The sequence below is a fragment of the Protopterus annectens genome, chromosome 16.part0 (assembly GCF_019279795.1).
Source record: "Protopterus annectens isolate FY-2018-M chromosome 16.part0, PAN1.0, whole genome shotgun sequence".
NCBI classification, from domain to species: Eukaryota; Metazoa; Chordata; order Ceratodontiformes; family Protopteridae; genus Protopterus; species Protopterus annectens.
The window spans coordinates 16,974,054-16,997,834 of NC_056750.1; the positions used below are offsets into that span (position 1 = coordinate 16,974,054).

General features: G+C 42.9%; 1 protein-coding gene across 2 annotated transcripts in view; it reads right to left on the reverse strand.

Annotated features, from left to right (window-relative positions):
• LOC122791001 (hamartin-like) overlaps window positions 1-14,845 on the reverse strand; it is a 1,885,581-nt gene extending 1,870,736 nt beyond the window's left edge. For both annotated transcript variants that reach the window (XM_044058745.1, XM_044058744.1), the window contains exon 1: window positions 14,702-14,845. In XM_044058745.1, coding sequence (XP_043914680.1) covers window positions 14,702-14,786 — 85 coding nt within the window. In that variant the 5' untranslated portion in view covers window positions 14,787-14,845. The remainder of the gene's footprint in view (window positions 1-14,701) is intronic.
• Between the last annotated feature and the right edge of the window lie 8,936 nt (window positions 14,846-23,781).

Here is a 23,781-nt window from a genome sequence, read left to right on the forward strand (position 1 = left end):
ACTGGTCACTAGTAAGGCTATGAGCTCTGGTCATAAAAAGGAGGTTACATATGAAAAGGCTTGTGTGCTACAATATAATCATCTTTCAGATGAAATTATGGGGGCATTTAGAGCTAATTAGAATATCTTTGGGATAAACCATGACATTCTAAACAGAGTGGGTAGTACACCAATATTTGTATATAGTACAGGACCTAATTTTAAACAGTTATTTGAGAATAAGGTAGATCCTATAGATATGACATCTGTAGGTACACACCCTTAAGGAATGTGTAGTCAATGCCCATATATTAACAAAGAAAAAATAATTTCCCTGAATAATAAACTGTGTAGTCAGGTGCTTTTCCAGAAAGGGAATTGCTTGACAAGTAGAATAGTGTATTTGGCAATATGTTCATCATGCCAACATTTTTATGTTGGCAAAACAGAACGTCATTTGAAGAACAGAATATATGAGCATCTAAATGTCATCAAAAATAAAAAAAAGTTTACAATACTCTGTATAGAAATGTTCAAGTTTGCCAAAAGTTTGATAAATTCATGTTTGGTATTCTAGAAATAGTTAAAATACAACCAAGAGGGGGTGACCGGAAAAATAGGCTGAAAAAGAAAGAAACTGAATGGCAGTACAAGAGGCTATGTTTCTACTAGGCTTAAATGATTTTATATCCATTGCACCCTTACTACATGAATAGGTATGACCCTAGCCCTGAGTAGCATCCTGCCATCACCCAGAATGATACCGCAGTACAAGGACAAAATGACCGACTTCAGCAATTAGCTAAGCTTCTGGTGTCATTCTAAGGCGATCCAGTATCTGTCTGCCTGGGATGACATGATCGACAGACCACGATGCTTTGCCAGCGATGGCCTGCATCTGTCGCCCTTGGGATTCTGGATACTGGCTAAGGCTCTTGCCACCCCTATAGTGCCTTTTTTAGGCAAGGTTCAAATGACAAATTCACCACCATAACAGCTACAAGTAAGCAAAATCTGAGGGTAATGCTAGAAGTCTAAACCTCAAAATGCATTCACTCGAGGCACTCCTTAAAATGGAGAATATCGGCATCTGTGCAGTGATAGAGACCTGGTTCAAAGCTCCAAAGAGCACCCTTGCAATACCACGCTATAATTCATACCACACCTTTTGGCCACCTAACCTGGACCAAAACACTACAGGTGGAGGTGTGTCCATATTCATTAAGGATATCCACACCTCCATGCTAGTTGCTCAGCATAATGCATCCGAGATTATCCAAGTGCAACTAACTCTGGGCAAGACCGCAATTCAAATTGTAACTTTCTACAGATCCCCCACCATGCCCCAGGATTCCACCTCTTCATTTCTTGATACACTGGAAAATATTAGGGTACAACCCAACACCCTAATAATGGGCAATTTCAACTACCTCACCATTAACTGGGAAAACTACTCATGTACCAACTCTTTTGCTCAACGTTTTCTGGAATTCATAAATTCCAGCACCTTGGATCAACTTATCCACACCCCCACCAAGGGCAGCAATATCCTAGACCTGGTCATTACCAACATGGGCGACTGGTGTTCCACACCAGAGGTCAATTCCTTGTTGGTCAGATCCGACCACAAGCTAATCAGTCTGGACATCCACATCCCGCCCCCACCCCCCATTACGGAAACCACCATAAAAAATGTCTCCAAAGCCAACTTCACTCTTCTTAAGACAGAAGTGGCAAACTTCAAAACACCCATGCAGACGGACAATAGAGGTACGACTGCTGAATCCTACACAAATGCACTTTAAAAGCACTTACACAAGTGTATGGATCGTGCTATCCCTAACAGAACCAAGATGCTACCCTCCAAAAAAAGGAAGCTAATCTAGTGGTCCCCTGCCATAAACAAACTCTACAACAGAAGAAAGAAACTGTTCCAAAAAAAGAGTAAAATCCCATGACTGGAAGAACTCCCTAATCAGCCTCAGTAAAAAGCTGAGATCTCTCATAAAATCCTCCAAAGCTAGTTATGAAAACAAAATCACCACTGATTCTAAAGACAACCACATAACATTCTATAGCTATGTCAAGAATCTCAATGGCAACACTCAGATCTGCTCTGAGTTACAGCACAATGGCACTAACTATACAGAACCAACTGATATTGCCAACATCCTGGCAGATAGATTCAGTGCTAACGTTACCCCCCCTCACCCCCTAAAGGGCCCATCTCTATACCAGAAGAATGCAAAGTTCCTGTAATCACGGCTGCACAGGTAAAAAACACACTTTCCAAAGCCAAGAACACAGCATCCATGGGACCTGACAACATTCCAGGCTGCATTCTACATGAACTACAGAATGAACTGGCGCCCCACCTAAGCACCATGTTCAATCATAGCCTCACCTCAGGCTTTGTGCCCATTGAATGGCGCACAGCGATAGTTATCCCACTCCACAAAGGGGGAGCAACCACGGACACCAGGAAAGTACAGTTTTGTACCTACCATAAATGTAGATGTTCGAGTGCTAATACAGCTGCAGTCATAACAGATGGGTTCTCCTGCCGTCAGGCGGGTCCTCACTCGGCCGAATTCAAAAGTCTAGGTCCGGCGTCGGTTGTCGTCGCTTCTTCCCTGACGTCAGTGCGACAGGGGTATAAAAGAACCAGCTGACGCCATTTTCTTCAGTTTTTCTTGCCCCAGATGTCAGGTGCCCCCAGAAAGAAAGCAATACATAAAATTATGTAATAATGCAATGCAATATAATCAAAGACCAGTAGTTGCAAGCAAATACACCATAAAAGAAGACCCTAGAGGGAAGGAGGGAAGGAAACCTGGACTGCAGCTGTATTAGCACTCGAACATCTACATTTATGGTAGGTACAAAACTGTACTATGTTCATCGTGCATACAGCTGCAGTCATAACAGATGGGTAGAATCCCAAAGCTAAGAAAGGGGTGGTAGGCACTAGGTGGAGCTAGGAGGAGCCAAAATGCCCTGCAAGACTGCAGTGGCAAAGCCTGCTCTAGATTTGGAGTATAATGGTAGGTTGTAGTGCTTAGAGAAGGTATGCACAGAACTCCAAGTGGCTGCTTCTAAAATATCCTTGGTAGGAACTCCTCTGAGGAAGGCTGCAGAGGTGGCTGTGGCCCTGGTAGAATGAGTTCTAATGCCTGTAGGTACAGTTTTGCCATGAAAGGAATAGCAAAAGCGTATGCAGTGGGCTATCCATTTTGAGATTGTCTGTTTGGATATTGACTTTCCTTGAGCTCCTACCGCATAGGCCACAAAAGCTGTTCTGATTTTCTGAAAGGCTTTGTTCTGTCCAAATAATAACGCAGTTGTCTGTGGATGTCCAAGGAATGCAGTAATCTCTCCCTTTGTTTTGAGGATTAGGATAAAAGTAGGTAAATGTATGGCCTGATTTAAAGCTACCCTGGATACCACTTTAGGCATAAAGGACGGGTTGATGCGTAATGAAACTCTGTCCTGATGGAAGATGATAACGGCTGGACAGCCATAAGAGCCTGTAGTTCTGAAACTCTACGAGCTGAAGTGATAGCCAGAAGGAAAGCTGTTTTCCAGGACAAATATTGTAAATCTGATGAGGCAGCTGGCTCAAAAGGAGGCAAAGTCAGTTTTTCCAGAATGAAATTAAGATCCCAAGCAGGTATTGGTTGTTTTCTTGGAGGTCTTAAATTCTTAGCCCCTCTGAGGAACTGTCTTAATAGAGGGTGAGAGAATTAAGGTGGATCAGTGTTGTATTCTGCAGAAATGGCTGAGGCATGGATTTTGATGGAGGAGAACGAAAGTCCACTGCTTAGCAGTTCAGCCAAATATTGTAGTATTTGAGGTAAATTCAGTTTTCCAGGGCACTGGCCCTTTTTCTCATTCCAAACACAAAACGTTTCCATTTTGCAGAGTAAGCTTTTCTAGTTGATGGCCTTCTGGCCTCCAAAATGACATCCTGCACCTCCTTGGAGAGCAGGGCCTGCTGCGATGCTAAGGAATCTTCCATGCGGCTAGATTGAGTGTTTTCAGCTGACTGTGAAGAGTTTTGAAGCTGTGCTGAGTCAGAAGAAGAGGCATTAGAGGCAGGGTCCATGGTGGGGAATGCGTCAGGCTCCTCAGGAGTGGGTACCAGTGTTGCCTTGGCCAGTCCGGAGCACTGAGGATCATCTTTGGTCTGTCTGCTCTGGTCTTCAATAGGACTTTGGGCAGCAGAGGAAGAGGTGGGAAGGCATAAACTGTCATTGATGTCAAACTGAAAGAGAGAGCGTCCACTCTCCAGGCCTTTGGATGGAAGATCCTTGAGCAGAATTTTGTCAATTGATGATTTTTGTGGGAGGCAAAGAGATCTATGTCTGGCCTTCCCATTCTTGGATTATTTCTGTAAAAACTTTTGGATGCAACTTCCATTCGTGTGGATCTGTCATATTCCTGCTTAGGTTGTCTGCCAGCGTGTTTTCCTTGCCTGGCAAGTACTGTGCTTGTAGTTCCATTTGTAAGTCCATGGCCATGTTCCAAAGTGACATGGCCAGTCTGCATAGGGGATAAGAATGTGTTCCTCCCTGCTTGTTTATTTACCACATAACTGTGGTGTTGTCTGTTCTTATCAATAGCTGACCTGGTTGTAGAAGGTCCTTGAAAGCTGTAATAGCATTTATCACTGCTAGCATTTCTTTTTGATTGATGTGAAGGTGCTTTTCTTTTTGGGTCCATTTGCCCTGAATGCACCGATCTGTCATGTGCGCCCCCCAGGCGTAGTCCGAGGCGTCTGTTGTGATGACTTGATTTGCTTGAGGCTTGCTGAATGGAAGACCTGTGTTTGTTTGGCATGCTTGAGCCCACCACAGAAATTCCTTTTGCAGACATGGAATTAGTGGTATTATTGTTTCCAAACTGTGGCTGTGTTGAGACCATATGTTTTTTAGGTACCATTGTAGTTTTCTCATATGCAGCTTTGCACATGGGATTAGTAAGATGCAAGATGCCATGAATCCCAGAGCCTGTAGGATTTTCCTTGCAGTCAGCCTGGTGCAATTTGCCAGTGTTCTGAAATATTGAATTAGTTGCCCCTGCTTTTCTGGCGTGAGGTAGGCCATCTGGGTGTTTGTGTCCAAATTGGCACCCAGGAAAATTATCTTCAGAGAGGGTATTAGTCTTGATTTCTCTTTGTTGACTGTGTATCCTAGAGAGTTTAATAACATTATTACATAAGCCAGATGTTTCAGAAGAATGTGCTTGCTGTCCGCTTGGATCAGGCAGTCGTCCAAATAAAGGTATATTTGTATCCCTTGAAGTCTGCAGTAGGCAATTACTGATGCCAGGCATTTCGTGAATACTCTGGGCGCAGTAGATAAACCAAAGGGCAATGCAGAGAATTGATAATGGGTTGAACCTGCAAGAAATCTGAGGTATCTTCTGCAATTTTGTCTGATTGGGACATGCAGGTATGCCTCCTTGAGGTCCACTGTTATCAGCCAAGACTCCTTGCCCAGCATGGGAAGAAGTTGCTGTAGAGTGAGCATCTTGAATTTTGGTACGAGTAGGAATGTGTTTAGGATGGAAAGATCCAAAATAGGTCTCCAATCTTTTCCCTTCCTTGGCACCAGAAATAGCCTGGAATAAAAACCTTGACCTTGTTCGTGTGTAGTTACCTCTTGAATAGCTTTCATGTTTATAAGATCTGAAATTTGCTTTTGTGCCTCTGCCCTTTGATTGTGTGGCAGGTTTGGCATGCCTTTCATTTTTGGAAGTGTATGAAAATGGAATTTGTAGCCTCTGTTTATAATGTTCAGGATCCATTTGTCCTTTGTGACAATATGCCAATTTTTTGAGAATAGTGCCAGCTTTCCTCCTAAGGGGGCTGCCATTTGAGACCTGGTTGGCATGCAAAGGGGAAAGTCATTGGTTTTGCTTTCTGAAAGATTGCGAGTTGTCCTCACCACCTCTTTGTGTAGGAGCTTGCCCTGGTCTGCCTCTGTACGAGCCTTGTGTTTGTCCCCTGCCCCTCGGGCGCCTGTATCTGCCTCTTTGGGGTCTGTCTGTGGCAGGAAAGGACCAGTTTTTGGAAGGCCAATTTCTACTAAAAGCGTGGGGTTGAACCTGCAGAAATTCTTTCACAGTTTGCATTGATTTAGCCTTTTCCTCCATTTTCCGTAATACTTCCTCAGCATTTGCCCCAAATAGTACATCCTTTTGAAGAGGGGCGTCTAGTAATTTAGCTTTGACATGATCAGGCAAGTCTTGTTCCTTGAGCCAGGCATGCCTACGTATGACTGAGCCTGTAACAGCAGCTCTACATGAGGCCTCTAGAGCATCAAAACCACATTGTAAGGTATGTTTACCCACTTGTTCTGCACTATGCATCAAATCCTGCAACTCCTTCATGTCTGGTTGTTCAGGTTGTGACATTTTACTTTTCAATTGAGATAACAGAAACTGTAGGTATTTTAGCATATGAAACTGACAGTTTAAGGCCCTCATGGATAAGGTAGCCGAGGTATATACCTTTTTCCCCACCTTTCTAAGGATCTGGAATCTCTCTCGGAAGGCAATGGGTTTTTGCAATGGAGGCCTTAACTCCCTTGGGCCCCTGTGAGATGGTTTCTAGGTCAGCAGCATGGCTTTTGTATAGAAATTGGTGTGAGTCAGGAACCCTGTAGTACCTGTCAGGCTTAACTGGAGCTGGAGGAAGAGAGTCCGGGTTAAGGCCGGCCTCCGAGTAAACATCATCTAGGATGTCCAGGACAGGAGGTATAGCCAGAGGCCTGTGCTGGGGTAACGAAAGAAATTCCCTGAGCCTTTTCTTGGAATCTGAATAATCCTGGCCTTCCCAGTGGAAGTGTTCCCTTAAGGTATGCAGAGTTTCACCAAATGAATAATCCTCGGGGGGATACAGAAGGAACAGATTCCTCTGCATCAGAGTCTTCAAAAGGGGAGTAAGACTGTTCCTGATAATTAGAGTGCTCTGAAATAATGGAGCCCTGATCAGAGGAGGGGGAATCTTCCTCCACTCTGGGTCTTTTGTCCGGAGGTGGCTGAGAACCTCTGATTAGAGTAATTAAATCCTCAGCCATTTTAAGCATCTGTTTCTTAGGCATGGGGCCTGGAGATGGGCCCTGTGTAGCTGGTCTCTTAGGGTGCATGGTAGCTTTAGACTTGGTGAAAGTCTTGATGGAGAAAGAAGAGGAAGGTCTGAAGACACCTTGAGTGGAGGTGGACCTGTCCACATTCTGTGTTTCAACACCAAGCGTGGCGTCGGTATCTGTAGTCAGGGTGTGGGCCGAGGAGCCTGCGACCTCGGGTACAGGAGACACCGCCAAAGATGTGTCGTCGGTAATCAGGGGCTGCGTAGGCGCCTCGCTGAGAACCCGGACCACGTGTAGTCGGCTTTGGCGTGGTGTTGGTAGAGGCCGGACCTCGAGTGTCGGTCCTTGTCTTTGCGTTTTTAGACAAAACCGGAGTCGGAGTATCCGACGACATAGTATAGTTAAATGCTTTCCCAAAATAATGCTGGGCGAACTCCGCCCGACGCTTAATAGTGCGTTTGTTGAATGTAGCACAAAAGCGACAGACCGAGACGTCGTGGTCTGGGCCTAAACAAGGTATACAGAGGGAATGGAAATCCTTATGCGGTATTTGCTTCCCACAAGAAATACAATTATTAACTTTGTCTGACATCGGTCTGAGGCAAGAAAAGTTTCCCCAACAGGGTACTTAGCTTTTAAGAAGACTTCATTCCAAATTTTCGTAATCTCAGGAGCTGGCCGACCGGCACTTGCGAACTGCTTCTGCTTCGGGCACCGCGCGGCAAGAAAGACTGAAGAAAATGGCGTCGGCTGGTTCTTTTATACCCTTGTCGCACTGACGTCAGGGAAGAAGCGACGACAACCGACGCCGGACCTAGACTTTGGAATTCGGCCGACCGAGGACCCGCCTGACGGCAGGAGAACCCATCTGTTATGACTGCAGCTGTATGCACGATGAACATCCACCCCATTAACCTAACGAGCCTGGTCTGCAAGGCCATGGAATGTATCATCATGGAACTTATAAACAAAGACATTGGTAATCTCCAAACTCTGGACTCCACCCAGTTCCGGTCTGTAAAAGGCAGATCATGTCTCCTAAACTTGATTGACTTATTTGAAGTCACCAAAGCCGTAGACGAGGGTAAGGTGGTTCACACAGCCTATCTAGAACTCGCCAAGGCTTCTGACACCATCTTCAACTCTGGAATTATAGATAAACTCACTAAACTAGGTATAAATCCCTATGTCACAAGATGGATTGCCAACTGGCTCACTGACAGAACCCACACTATAAAAGTAGCAGACTCCAAATCCAACTTCAGACCAGTGACAAGTGGAGTACCACAGGATTCAGTCCTGGGTCCTCTCCTGTTTGGTATCTACTTTTCTGAAGTACAGGCTAACACAGGTCGTCTTTGGCTAACTAAGTTCGCAGATGACTGCAAACTAGGAGCCATAATCGAAACTCCTAACAATGTGGACATCCTACAAAAGGGCCTCACTGAGACAGATGCATGGTGTCAAAGCCATTGCCTCAAGCTCAATACCAAAAAGTGCATTGTCATCCCCTTTGGTAAAAACTCTGTACCCATGAGCTACCACATAGGTGACAGTCTACTTAACACCGAAAGTGTGATAAGAGACCTTGGGACACAGGTGGACAGTAGCCTCTCCTTTGATAATCACATCGCCACAGTGGTCAGGAAATCCTTCTATGTGGCACACCTCATCACAAAAGGTTTCTCATCCAGGAAAAAAAAAAGAGGTCATTGTTCCCCTCTACTCATCACTCATTAGACCCATTATAGAGTACAATGCCCCTTTCGGTATGTACCTCATAAGACATCTACAACAACTGGAAAGGCCACAAAAATACCTCACAAAGAGGACGACTGGGCTCAAACAGATGCCCTACGCAGACAGTCTCAAAAAACTCCAGCTTTACTCTGTCGCATATTGCCTACTCAGAGGCGATCTCTGCCTAACATACAAAGCTATGTCAGACCCAGAGCTGCTGCACATGCTCCACTTAAAGAAATCCCAATCCCTCCGAGCTACACACTCTAGGGACCTAAACCTTGTCACCACAATAAACAGAACATGCTGGAGGGATAGATTCCTGTCCCAGAGACTTCCCATACTCTGGAACAAACTACCTAGCTATGTCAAACAAAGCTCCTCATTAGCATTCTTCAAGAAAAATCTTGATGACTGGATGGGAAATAGGAAATTCACCCCAGGGATCACCTCTGTGGCTCTGCTCGACAGGGGCACAGGAAAATAATTTTCTTGGGTGACAAAAGCCAGGGTACCTTTTTGGCTAGGCTTCTACAGGCCCTAGGGCCAACAGCCTAGTACCTACCTATGAACCTATGAAAGGGCTAGTCAAACATAATATATTTTATATCAGAGTACATTTAGTGGGATATACATTTACACTGGTAATATTATGATGTATATATATTATACAATAATACCACTTTTTAGTAAAAGAAAGGTAATAATTTTAGGAAGAAATGTGATTTTTGTAATGGTGTCTTTAAATATTGATTACTGCTGTCATGTGACCTGCATTTTTAACTGACAAGGTTATTTAAATGCTTTTGGCTTTTGTATGAATGTTTTCTGATGAAATCTCACTTGATATGAGATGAAAGCACTAGATACTGTCTGTAATTATTAAATATTTCATTCGCAGCCGGTGGTGTGCTGTTTGGAACAAACTACTTTTTATTATTTTTACAAGTTTAACAGTGTTGTGAATTTTATAAACTAACAAATTTCACTAAAGCAGATTATAACCTCTTAAGGGAAGCTATGCCAAGTTCTACACCAATGCTTTATGCAAACACCTGTATAACTGCACTGACTCAGCTGTATCTGATAGGACCAAAACAAGCTCAAGGAAGAGCAAACTTGTCTGGTGGACAACTGTCATTAACAGTGTTTACAATAAATGGATGAAATTGTTGTCTAAGAGTAAGAGGGATCGAGCCCTAAACTGGAAACACTCCCTCATCAGCTTAAACAAGCAAGACTTCTTGTTAAGTCCTCCAAAGTAAACTATGAATCCAAATTAGCTTTCTCAACTAAGGACAACCATAAGGAGTTCTTTAGTTATATCCGTAACCTAAAAGGAAAGGCCCAGATTCGTGCTGAACTGGTAGTTAATGATACCACGCATAATGAGCCTGTGGACATAGCCAACCTGCTGGCTGACAGGTTCTGTGAAACCTTTACTCCCCTGCCCCGCCACACATACTCCCATGACATCCCTACCACCTGTACTCTACCTTGTATCTCTAAAGAGCAGGTCGTAAATGCCCTATGGGACATGATAACATCCCAGGCTGCATCCTACATGGGCTCTAACAAGAATTAGCAACACCACTAGGTACTCTTTTTAATCATAGTCTAAACAATGGCTTCTTCCCAGCTGAATAGAAAATGGCCACTGTTATTCCCTTGCACAAAGGTGCTGCTCCCACTGACTCCAGGAACTACAGACCTGTTAGCCCGACCAGCCTCATCTGCAAGGCCATGCAGCAAATCATCATGGACCTTATCAACAAAGATATAGGTAATCTCCAAACACTTGACCCTACTCAGTTTGGATTTGTCAAAGGGAGATCAATCCTGTTAAACCTGGTGGACTTACTTGAAACAGTCACTAAGGCCCTAGACAAGGGGAAATCTGTACACAGCCTACCTAGACTTTGCCAAGGCTTCTGACACTATCCCCCACTCAGGCATCACTGACAAACTCACCCAGCTAGGTATCAACCCTTATATTATTAGATGAATAGCTAACTGGCTCACTGATAGAACACAGAGTCAAAATAAAAGAATCCACTTCCAAACAGCACACCTGTAACCAGTGGTGTTCCACAGGGATCAGTCCTGGGACCTCTACTGTTTGAAATATATTTCTCTGCAGTACAAGCAAAAACTAAAGGTCTGTGGCTGATCAAGTTTGCTGATGACTGCAAATTGGGAGCGGTCATAGAACCTTCAAATGATGTCAACATCCTACAAGAGGGTTTTACACAAATAAATGATTGGTGCCAAAGTCATGGCCTTAAACTCTATGCAAAAAAAATGTACTATCATCCCTTTCGGTAACAGCGATGTTCTTGCTAACTACCACATCAATAGCAACACCCTAAATACACACACAGACAGCAAGCTTACCTTTGCTCACCATGTCCTCACAGTGGTAAGCAGGGCATTCTATACTGTTTCTCTCACAAGTAAGGGCATTGCGTCCAGTACTCTTCCCTCATAAGGCCAACAATTGAGTACAACGCCCCTTTTGGTATGTACCTTTCCAAGCACCTGCAGCAATTGAAGGGACAACTGTTCCTCACAAGGAAAATTCAAGGTCTTCAGCAACTGTCCTATGGGGATCATCTAAAATCACTGTCACTTTATTGTTTCATACAGACTACTCAAAGGCAATCTCTCCTTGCACAAAAGGCAATCTCTCACCCTGCTTTATTGGAAATGCTGCATATCCACAAATCAAATGGCACATGAGTTACTCGCTCTAAACACCTTAACCTGGTATGTGACATTATAGAACCTGCTGGAGGGACAGATTTGTTTCCCAGAGGTTGCCACACCTTTGAAACAGACTCCCACTTCATGTCAAACAGAGTACCTCATCATCCCTCTTCAAATGCAATCTGGAGGATTGGATGGTAACCGTAAATTCACTCTGGGCATTCCACCTGTGTCCCTCTTGGACAGAGGCAATAGGTGCTGACGGTGGAAATAACGGTTGAACCTGGCTAGGCCTGTAAGTGTCCAAGGACCATTAGCCTAGTAACTTCCTATGATCTGTATACCATATGTGGGATCCCTTGGCACTGCCAGGGTGCTCTGCAGATACATGGATTATTAGCTCCTGTGTGCTGCACACTACCTGACAGCACACTGTTGATTTAACTCCCTTCAGTGGACACTAGATGGCACTTTTACTCCTAGATGGATGTAATCTATAAATCGGCAGCTCCCAGCACTTCAGGAGGCTGTCCGTATTAAAATGGTAGTCACAGTGTTGGCACTCTTTACCTTGGTACAATGAAGAAGGAGATGCAGTCATCCACATGGGGCAACAATATAACAAAGAATGTTTTGAATATCCTAAAGACTGTTGTTGCCTGAGCTATAACTAATGGGTTCCCAGTTTTCTCTGGAAAGTTTCTGCAGCTAGTATGATGACAGCTACATACATGTGAGTATTTGTAATATGTATCCACATGTAAGGGAAGTTGGCACCTCCAGTTACCGTCAGTCGGCCATGCAGGTCATTCAATTTCCATATGATGTTTTTACAAGTTTAATTTTTCAAAGTATTTTGGGTTTCTAATACCACGACAGGAATGCAAATCCTGATATTTTAGGACTCTCTCTCTATGCGTAAGACACTGTAATCACTGGGTGTAGTAATTTCAATGATCAATGCTACTTCTTTCATGGATTACTGCATTTGTTTTTTTCACATCAATTTTTTGAACTGTTGGCAATGGGTAACCCATGTGATATAAACGTAATCATTCTCTATCCATGTGAAATTGGTCATGCACCTGTTCATCTGATAGTTGGTAGGAGGTAGCCCTCTATCAATACAACTCTCAGCTATATCTGCAGTCGCGTCTCACACCCAAGACACCATCAGTTAGCTAATAAGATATTGCTGTACAAAAGACAGCACTGCTCCTGTCATTTATGCATCTGCAATGGTACCATGCTTGTTGTGCATTTGGACTTTATATGCTGAGGCATCAGCTTGTGCAGCTTCATGACTGACAATACTATGAATCATGACTTACTTTCCCCTATACTCATCTGCATATCATCAAGTCCTCTTTAGGCTGTGCTTTTTCATTTACATATTATACGGTAATTTGAATATCCCTTGCCCAGGGCTACATGGCTCTTTGAATTGATACAAAACTGTGCAGTCTGGTTTTCTATGCAGAAACACACTGCAAACTTTACTAATTAACTATAAATACCACCCCAAGCATGCAGTCCTAGTGTAGCACATTCTCCACTAAAGGCAAGAGCTTCTCAGGAAAAAATTTTGTTTGTGTCTTTCGGCTTTTCCCGGTTAGGGGTCGCCACAGCGGAACTCCGGTCCGCTAATGACTGGCAGTTGATTTTTACGTACCGGCTTGCCAGGCCTGATGCACAACCTTTAACAAAGGTACGCCCATTCACGCATGTCTACACTCAGAAGACGCTCTAGCTGAGAATCGAACCGGACAGCGTCTTACTGTGAGGCGACTAATCACAGAAAAGAGGATGAAACCATTAGGCGCTCACCAAAAACTTGTAATATTAGATATTCTTGTAATCTAAAACTCTTTTTCCTTCAACTTGTACTTGCTTTTGCCCACAGTTGTTTCTCAGGGTATTCCTGTAATAGGCAACACTCTGAAAAATCATATCTGTCTTAATGTGAAGCCCTGTTACCGTGTTAAAAATAGCTACGCTATTGCTACTACGCATACTCAATCTCTGTTTTATTTTGTTACATTTTCTTTTCTTGTAAAATGGTTCAAGATGGATCAATTCACTTGACTGGTTAAACACACACACACACACACACACACACACACACACACACACACACACACACAGACACACAGAGACAGACACATACAGACAGACAGATACACACATACAGACAGACAGATACACACATACAGACAGACACACACAGACAGACACGCACACAGACAGACACACAGACACACGCACATTCCTCTCTCTCTCTCTCTCTCTGTCTGTCTCTCTCTCAGTTTCTGGAAATCCTTCAGTTCACAGAACACTGTTTTGTCAAATATCTGTTTTGAGGAACCTGACTTACCGAACAGCTCTGTACTTAAATTTTGAGTTGAAGGAGTCTGTCATTTAGTTGACTACACAACTATTTCTGAATCTGTCCCGTATGTCTCTATTGTGCAACCTTATAGTACATATAAGTTACCAGGTGTAACCCCCCAGCAATGTTACTGCATTTCATTGTTTATGGTAATAAAATGCTACCACATTCCGTGTATGTAAGTAGTCATAGTGAATGAGGAAGTGGGAAAGCAGTGGGAGGGTGTCCATGGGTAAGCAGTGGGAGGGTGTCCATGGGTAAGCAGTGGGAGGGTGTCCATGGGTAAGCAGTGGGAGGGTGTCCATGGGTAAGCAGTGGGAGGGTGTCCATGGGTAAGCAGTGGGAGGGTGTCCATGGGTAAGCAGTGGGAGGGTTGTCCATGGGTAAGCAGTGGGAGGGTTGTCCATGGGTAAGCAGTGGGAGGGTGTTCATGAGTAAGCAGTGGGAGGGTGTCCATGGGTAAGCAGTGGAAAGTTACAGCAAAATACAAACATTACTGATACTTGGGCAAGCAGTGATAGAAAACACTTTGTGGATATACATAATTTCATAAGACTTTTGGGGGACAAGTGCTCATTTAGTTTATGATGTGAAACAAAGTATTTATTGGCTTTCAACAGCTTGCATGTTTCATTAGTTCTGTATGATGCATATTTTTGACCTTTTAAATTCTTTTTCACAAATTTTGATATGATATTTCTATGAAGTGACAGAAACATGCAAGTATATATAAATGAGACACCATAATTTCTTTTATCAGACAAAGGGAATACAGGTGACATAATGCACTTACCTGGATTCTTTAAATACCACGTAGAAAGGCGCCCAAAGATGTCGAAGAACTCATGCAGGTACTGTTTTCCTGCCTGGGGTATCATTGGCAGTAGAGTTATTAATACTAGTACTCCAGTGGTAAGAACTACAACATCCACATCAACCTAAAAGAAACAAACAAAAAAAAGAAGTCATTTTTAGCTTTCAGTTGCAAATAAGAGTTCACCAGTGTACTTTCAAATGTGTTACCTGCTTTATCATTTTCCAAATGGGCACCTTCTGCACAGCTTCACCAAAAATAATTACATTTGTAATGCTGTCAGTTCTTCCTTCATATTAACAGCGATATTCTTATCCCCGTTATTTACTACCAATTGGGTACGCACGAATGCAAACTTATTTCTTAACAGTTCATTCAGAACACTGCATTTCAATGTCTAGCTCATGATGTTCAGACTTGCACAAAAAATGCTCTCCCGGCAAAATAAGGTGCTATTCCTACAGAATATCATGAATAAATCTAGACATTAAGCAAATGCAGACAATGAAATACAAATGGAATCTTAACGGGAAGATGGGTATTCATACAGAAGGAATGGCAACTGAGATACATTTATGAACAGAAGTCAAACAGAACTATATCTCAACTGTTAAATCCTGAGAACTCTTGCAGTTTGTTTTTCTGTCTCATTAACATACTTCTGCCACCCCCATCCTTATGTTAGGTTTCCCAACTAATTTTTATAAGCTGCGGAGCCAACATTAAAGACCACCAGATAGTGAGGTTGTCAACAGATTTTGTCTGTGGGAAATAATATTAACTATACCTTACAAACTAATATCATGTTAAAATCGGGTATTTACCCCACACAAGGAATAATCTGACCAATCAGTGGCATACAAAATGATGGAAGTACCTCAGCAGATGTGGCTGGAGCACAAATACTTTTGTCTGTATAAACATGACATTAGACAACCAGGTTTGCATTAACATCAATGTACAAAAGTAATCAGTCTGGTCCAGGAAAGGTAATCATAGTATTCCAAATTACAAGTCTTGCACAAACATTAATCCAATTTCAGAGTTTGAGAAATTAAACACTGAACAGAAATGCATCTTTCACTCAACACATGAAGATAAGGCCCTATGTGTTCTTAAAAAAAAATCTAAGGACAGTAATACACCCCACACACACACACACACACACACACACACACACACACACACACACGCACACGCACACGCACGCACGCACAAAAGGCCAGTATAAAAGGCCTACGGCCTGAATGGACTAGTCATCATACAACTGGAAAAGCCACTTCTACCACCATCTGTCCAACTTCTTGGGCACTGCTGCTAACATTTTTTTCAGTCAAATGCCTACTGAATATAAAGTCCTACCTCTTTCTGTTTTGGGGCTGATCTGAATGTAAGCAGTGCTTCAGCTGAGGGAGCTAGGGGGGTTCACAAAAAGGAGCGTCTCTTGTACTACAGTCTCAACTTACAATCTGCTAAATGACAGCTCATCAGCACTGATGACTTTCCAGCAAATTCCATTCCAGTCACATACTAATAGGAACGAGGGTTAAAATAAAAATTGGGGACAAAACAATACTTCTGTAGAAAAAAATGTTACTGCGTACGTAACAGTAGTAGATCAGTATGGCAGCTCTTTGAAGTTTATCTAGATCTTATTTACCAGCTGTCATTAAGTTTTCCTAACTGGGCTACAGTCAAACACAAACTGATGTTCTATAACCAGCAACCCTTTCCATCCCACTATTGTTTTCCCCTTTCTGCCAATGGCTTTTAGGAATCTAAGTGATCCAAGGCCAAGATGTGGGACAAAGGCAAGTACAAGTCCGATGACATTTAGCAAACAAAAAAAACAAGAAAAGGCGGGGCTACATAGAGCAACAGAGCATACGCTGCTCATGGTCCATAAAAGCTCCCCAATTCAAGACAGAATTACAGCACCTAAAGTATTTTGGTCTTTTATTGCAATAAAGAAAATGGTTGATATAGTTCAGAACATATAACTATGTTCCAGAAAGGAAGAAAACAAAATGTCTGGGTCCAAGATTTATCTTGGCACTTTCTTTAAGCAGTACTGTACAGCAGGAAAGTATGGCGTCTCAAGTGTTGTCAGAGTCATGGCACCTTTAGCTCAGGCTTTGAGGGAAGTGGTTGGGCATATCCTTGATGCAACACATTAAAAATAAGAAAAAAGGGTAAAGCTTTCCAGGTTTAACTACAAAAGAAAGCACGAGCTATGCATTTATTATAACAACAGTTGTACACTGTCAGTTTTTATTTCTGTCACTTCTAGGAGTACGATCATCCAGAATTAGTCAACCCAGTACCTAAAACTTTCCCAGGATTCCTTATCTTCTCCTCATTATGTAAAAATGCTAAGGGCCTCTGTCAGCCCTCAAAAAATGTAGAGCATAAACAAAATAATCCTCTGCTACCCCCTAAATGCCCAAATAAAATGATGGCAACCATAAGGCTCAAGGCAGGGTGAAAGTGGGTGGGGATGATGATTGAGATGAACCTGATAGTGTAAGTCTATTGTTACTGTTAATGCATAACTTTAAGTGACATAGGAAGTTTCATCCTTATGACCTCTAGAAGAGTCCCAAGCTTGGTCTCTTGGGTGGTTTTCAGAAAAAGAATGACCCACATACTGGCAACTCCAAAAGCTAATCTAGATCTGGACATCACATGCAACTTGCTGCATCTTGCTTAAGTATATGGAGAGCCCTAAGCTGCAGCCAGACAGATGTCATTTACGAGATCATTTTAAAGAAACCTTGTAAACTGAATAATGTTCTACTAGAATCAATGTTTGTAAAGTCTGGTAAAAGGCTGCCATATTTCTTATAACAAAACTTTACTCAATGCAAAATTCCAGCCAGACAGTATTGACTTCAGTATTTTTAACTGGAAAATTAAATGAAAATCTGAAAACTCTTCCTTATGGATTGTGGACAGTCCAAGTAAAACCTGTGCTGTCTATGTACACAAACAGTGGAGAAGATTTTTCTCCACAGTTACTGTACTTGGGCAAGAAAATGAAAGATCCATACACTTATCGATTTTAACATCAATCGCCACTTTGGAAGGAAGAAGGGATTCATTTTCATAGACATCTTTTTTGAACTAAGGGGGATTTTCAAAAATGGCAAGGTGAATGTGATGTCCAGGTCTAGACTGGCCTTTGGTTTCACCATTATTCAGGACATTCTTTGTTGATAGCCATCCAAGAAACAAAGTGCAGAAATCCTCCCAGCAGCGGTAACTGTAAATAAAATGGCAGAAAGATATGCAGGCTAAGGTGATATTAAGGAAAACCAGTGCCATCATGAACATTCAATATGGCTGCTAAATGTACCTTGATGAAATAGAACCAAAGTAGTGAATCAAAAATCTGTCAAATACTCAGAAGTCATAAAGGGGACCACATCCTTGACAGTGGGTCACAAGGAAAAACAAGTCCACTTACTTCAGTATACTGCTAGGTTTTTGGGCAGAGGTAATGATCTGTACCACCTGATCAGAATATGAAGAGGCCTTGGCCATTAAAGGAACTGGAGACATTAAACAGTTAACTGAACGAATGTCCAGGTGATGGGGTGACATGAGGAGGTTCCTGAACTGCTTCAGATAAACAGATTTTATATAAATAGTGAGGTCAAAGCAAGGGGAAAATAAATTAGTCGATGACAAAAAGGGTCTATTAGTATAACTTTGGCTTTGCAAGACTTTCCTTTCTCCAGAAAACTTGGGAGTACGAGAAATGAAAGAAAAAGCATAAAAAAAATCCTGGGGGTTGGACATTTCTAGGTAAGGACATCTCAGGAAATATCCCAAGGAACAAATAAGGGAAAAGAAGCTGCTGCATTTGAAGTAAAGTTTCCGCCAGTGAAAGTACACTGACCCAGTCTAGTACATAACTGCCTTGTCCTTGGATGCGAGTTGGGGCAAAAAAAGGGCAACTGGAATCAAAAGCCATTTCTAAACCTTAATGGCCTCCTGACAATGGGAACAGGAATGACTTCCCTTCTGTTTGCTTATATACTAATCCACTGTTATGTTGCTGGAGTGGACAGCAGTCACATTGTGGGACAAGAGTCCTCAAACACCCTGAAAGTGAGAATGATGGCACTTATTTCTGGGATGCTGATGTGCAGACTGGCCTTTGCGGCTTTGACATTCGTCTTGGACTGCCCGTTTCAAACTCCCACACACACAACCAGACAGCAGAGGCATCTCTGGCCAATGTGATCAGGAAAACAGGAGCTGAAAAGTCTACCCAGAGACAAGCTGGACATGAACTCCTTGTACATCTTGGATATTTTGATCCTGGCAGCAAGTGGATCTGCAAGCAGACCCCAATGAACTTTAAGGACCCACCAGAGAACCCGAAATGACTCTGAGCTGAAGTACATTTGTGCAAGAACGTACCATATTAGTAGATACTGAAGTAGTTGTATTCCTGAATAATGGGACCTTGCTGTTGCAGAAGGCCAAATTTCCAGCATAACTCTGGGCCATTTTAAGCCTAGTCATTTTTTTTTTTTGCTCAAAATAACCTATATCATTTGGTTACAGACTGGCCTTACCCACCCCATGGTTGGTCATTATTTATTATCCCTAATAAGAATAACTGGGATCATACCATAGAAAATATGAAGGGACCCATGCACTGGATAAACCATTCAGGAGCTGCCTCTGTCCTTTGGTAGTACAGGGGGCAGTCCTGGGGTAAATTTTCTGTTTCCCATTCGTAGAGCTAAGTTGCACTTGAAAATGGACAAGGATGAGCTTTGTTTTATGTAGATGGGGAGTCTGTTCCACAGCTATGGGTATCCTCTGTGAAATATACCTGTCCCTCTAAACTGGATGAGCTTTGTTTTATGTAGATGGGGAGTCTGTTCCACAGCTATGGGTATCCTCTGTGAAATATACCTGTCCCTCTAAACCGTTTTGTTTATGTTGAAGAAAAGGTTTAAATCCCAAGACTTAAGTATTTATGATGCCGTTTGACTTGCTGATGTGAAATAAATCCATCAGCAATGGGTTAGAGGATGTCTTGTATGCCAAACACAGGCCACCTCTTAGCAGCCTGTAGAGTACAAAGTACAGTGACAGGGCTCTGAGTTGGTCCATTCAGGACATGTTGTTTAGGTCTCCTATCCTTTTAGTAAGGTATCTCTGTGGGGGGATTCAGTTGTTAAATGTGTCTGGACAGATACATGCAAAAGGATGCATTACATTCAATCACTGGCCTAATGAGGGCTGAGTAACATGGGACAAAGACATACCTAGATCTTGACACAATCCCTTTGTTTATAAGCTGTGCAATATGGAGGGTCTTTCTTACAACAATAGACACATGTTGGTCAAACGTTAGGCCAGCGTCCACATACGTTTCCAAATAGCAAACAAATGGATCAACTCTTTAGGTGCATACTGTCAATGCGGTGGTTTCCTGGGGTAGATGACTTCCTGAAGGATACAATAATTCATTTCTGGCATTTAGTTTCAGACAATGATTCTGACACCAGTTACTTATCTGAGACAAACCTTCCTGCAGGATGGCCAAATCATTTGGGGATTCAATGACTGCGCCTAGCTTGCAGTCATCTGCAAATTTAGTCAGCCAGAACACTTTGGTAATGCTTTTTACTTCAGAAATGTAGATGCCAGATAGGAGTGATCCCAGGACAAATCCCTGGAGGACTCCACTGGTGACTGGCCTCTTTGTAGAGGTAAAGTACAGTTTTGTACCTACCATAAATGTAGATGTCCGAACTGGATAGCATCTGCAGTCATAACAACTGGGTTGTCCTGTCGTCAGGCAGCCCTTCAGTCGGCCGGATTCCAAAGTCCGGGTCCGGCTTCGGCTGATGTCGCACTTCACCCGACGTCATCTCTGTTGGTCTTAAAGCATCAGCCGACGCCATTTTCCTCAGTGTTTCTTGCCCCAGATGCCAGTAGCCCTCTTGAAGGCTAAAATTTGGATAGATGCCAATGTTTCCAAAAAGATAGAGGTAAACACAAAAATAAGCATGTATGTACATATATATAAACAAATACACCATAAAAGACTCCCCCCCACCAGCTAGCTATTAGGAGGGTAAACACCCTAGGAGTACCACAGAGGGGAAGGAGGGAGGGTAATCCTGACTGCAGATGCTATCCAGTTCGGACATCTACATTTATGGTAGGTACAAAACTGTACTATTTCCTTCATGGATGCATCTGCAGTCATAACAACTGGGTAGAATACCATAGCCAACTAGGGGAGGAGGATAAAAGTAGATCATGGTGTGCTTAGGATCCCTTGCAGTACAGCAGTGGCAAACCCTGCTCGGGATCTGGAATATAGAGGCAAATTATAATGCTTGGCAAATGTATGCACGGAGGTCCAAGTAGCCTCAATAATGTCTTTGGTTGCCACTCCTCGTAAGAAGGCTGTGGTAGTGGCTGTTGCCCTTGTAGAATGAGGTCTTATGTTCTGTGGAATTGGTTTTCCATGGAAGGAGTAACAGAATCGCATGCAATTTCCTATCCATTTGGAGATTGTCTGTTTGGAAATAGCTTTTCCTTCCCTTCCTGTTGCATAGGCTACAAAAGTTGGTCAGTCTTTCTGCTATTTTTGTTCTGTCCAAGTAGTAGCGTAGCTGTCTATGTACATCCAAGGTATGCAGTATTCTTTCCCTCTGTTTTGTGGGTTGGGAAAGAAGGTAGGTAGGTGGATTGCCTGGTTTAAAGACACTCTGGATACCACCTTAGGCATAAATGTAGGATTAGTCCTCATGGACACTCTATCTTGGTGGAAGCTTAGGAAGGGTTGCACTGCCATTAAGGCCTGTAGTTCTGAAACCCTCCTTGCTGAAGTAATTGCCAGTAGGAAAGCAGTTTTCCATGACAGGTGTTGTAGGTCTGCTGTTGCTGCTGGTTCAAAGGGTGATAGTGTCAACTTTTCTAGCACAAAATTTAAGTCCCAAGCTGGTAATGGTGGTTTCCTTGGAGGTGTTACATTCTTGATTCCTCTGAGGAACTGCCTGAGCAAAGGGTGCGAAAAAACAGGTGGATCAAAGCTGTATTCTGCTGAAATAGCTGATGCATGTATCTTGATGGAGGAGTAGGACAGGCCTGAATGAAGAAGTTCGCCAGATACTCCAGAATGTTAGGCATATCTATGTTTGACACATCTTTTCCTCTTTCCGTACTCCAAATGACAAACCTTTTCCATTTTCCAGCATAGTTCCTTCTTGTTGAAGGTCTGCGTGCTTCAAGAATAATGTCTTTAACTCTTTGGGAAAGTTCTGGATTAGCTGCTGCTATGTGATGTTCCATGCAGTCAGTTGCAACGTTTTAGGTTTGGATGTATGATGCTGTAGTTGTTCTGAGTTAACATCAAAGGCATCAGGGTATTGGCCACATATTGTTCGAGACATGCTCCTCAGCAGTGGGTACCAGTGTTGTCTTGGCCAGTTTGGAGCTATCAGGATTATCCTTGGACGTTCTTCCTTGATTTTTAGTAGTACTTTGTGTATCAAGGGAAGAGGTGGTAATGCATATGCTGTTAGGCCTTTCCAGCTGAAGGAGAGCGAATCCACTTTCCATGCTAGTGGGTGGAATGTCCTTGTGCAGAACTTTTGAGCTGGTGATTGAGAGGTGATGCGAATAGATCTATCTGAGGCATTCCCCATTTCTTTGAGATGGTCTTGAAGATGTCCGGGTGCAGCTTCCATTCGTGGGCATCCGATGTGGTTCTGCTTAATATGTCTGCTAGAGTATTTTCTTTTCCCGGTACAAATATTGCCTGTAACTGGATGTTGCAGCTGAGTGCCAGGGTCCACAGCTCCAAAGTCATTCTGCATAGGGGTATGAATGAGTGCCTCCCTGTTTGTTGATGTACCACATGACTGTGGTGTTGTCTGTCCTTATCATCAACTGGCCCTCTTGGAGAAATGGTTTGAACTTTTGGATTGCCAGTTTTACTGCCAGCATTTCTTTTAGGTTGATGTGCAGGTGAAGTTGATCCTGTGTCCACAATCCTTGCACGCATTTGTCCATCATGTGGGCCCCCCATCCTAGGTCTGAAGCGTCTGTTGTGATGGTCTGGCTTGCTTGACATCTGCGAAAGGGTATGCCTGGGTTTGACTGACATGCCTGAGCCCACCATAGGAACTCCTGCTTTAAGCATGGAATTAGTGGGATTTCTGTTTCTAGGCTGTTTCTGTGTTGGGACCATAAATTCTTTAGGTACCACTGTAGTTTTCTCATATGTAGTCTGGCAAATGGGACCAAGATTATGCATGATGCCATGAAGCCCAAGGCCTGCAGTACTTTTCTTGCTGTTAACTTGTTCAGTTTTGTTAGTGCCAAGAAGTAAAGAGGGAGTTCTTTTTGTTTTTCTGTAGTCAGGAATGCCATTTGTTTTACTGTGTCCAATTCCGCCCAAGAATGTCCTTGTTTGGGATGGTATCAGCCTTGACTTTTGTAAATTGACTGTGTATCCCAGAGCTTGTAGCAAGTAAATGACCCTTTGTAAATCTGTTGTCAGCTTGCTTTTGTTGTCCCCTTGTAGCAGGCAGTCGTCCAGGTATGGGTAAATTTGAATTCCTGTAGTCTGCAATGGGCGATTACTGATGCCAGGCATTTTGTGAATACTCTGGGCAGTAGGTAAGCCAAAGGGCAATGCTGAGAATTGATAGTGCTCTGATCCTGCAAGAAATCTGAGGTATCTTCTGCAGATTGGTCGAATGGGGACGTGCAGGTATGCCTCCTTGAGATCTAGAGTTACCAGCCAAGACTCCTTGCCCAGCATGGGAAGAAGTTGCTGTAGGGTCAGCATTTTGAATTTTGGGACAATGATGTATGTATTTAAGGTGGACAGGTCGAGAATTGGTCTCCAACTTTTTCCTTTCTTGGAACTAGGAATAGTCTGGAGTAGAACCCTTTCCTTGCTCTGCTGTTGGCACTCTTTCCACAGCTCTCATGTTTGCTAACTCCATTATCTGTTGTAGTGCCTCTTTTTTGATTTGGAGGTAGATTTGGCATTCCTCTTTGACTGGTAAAGT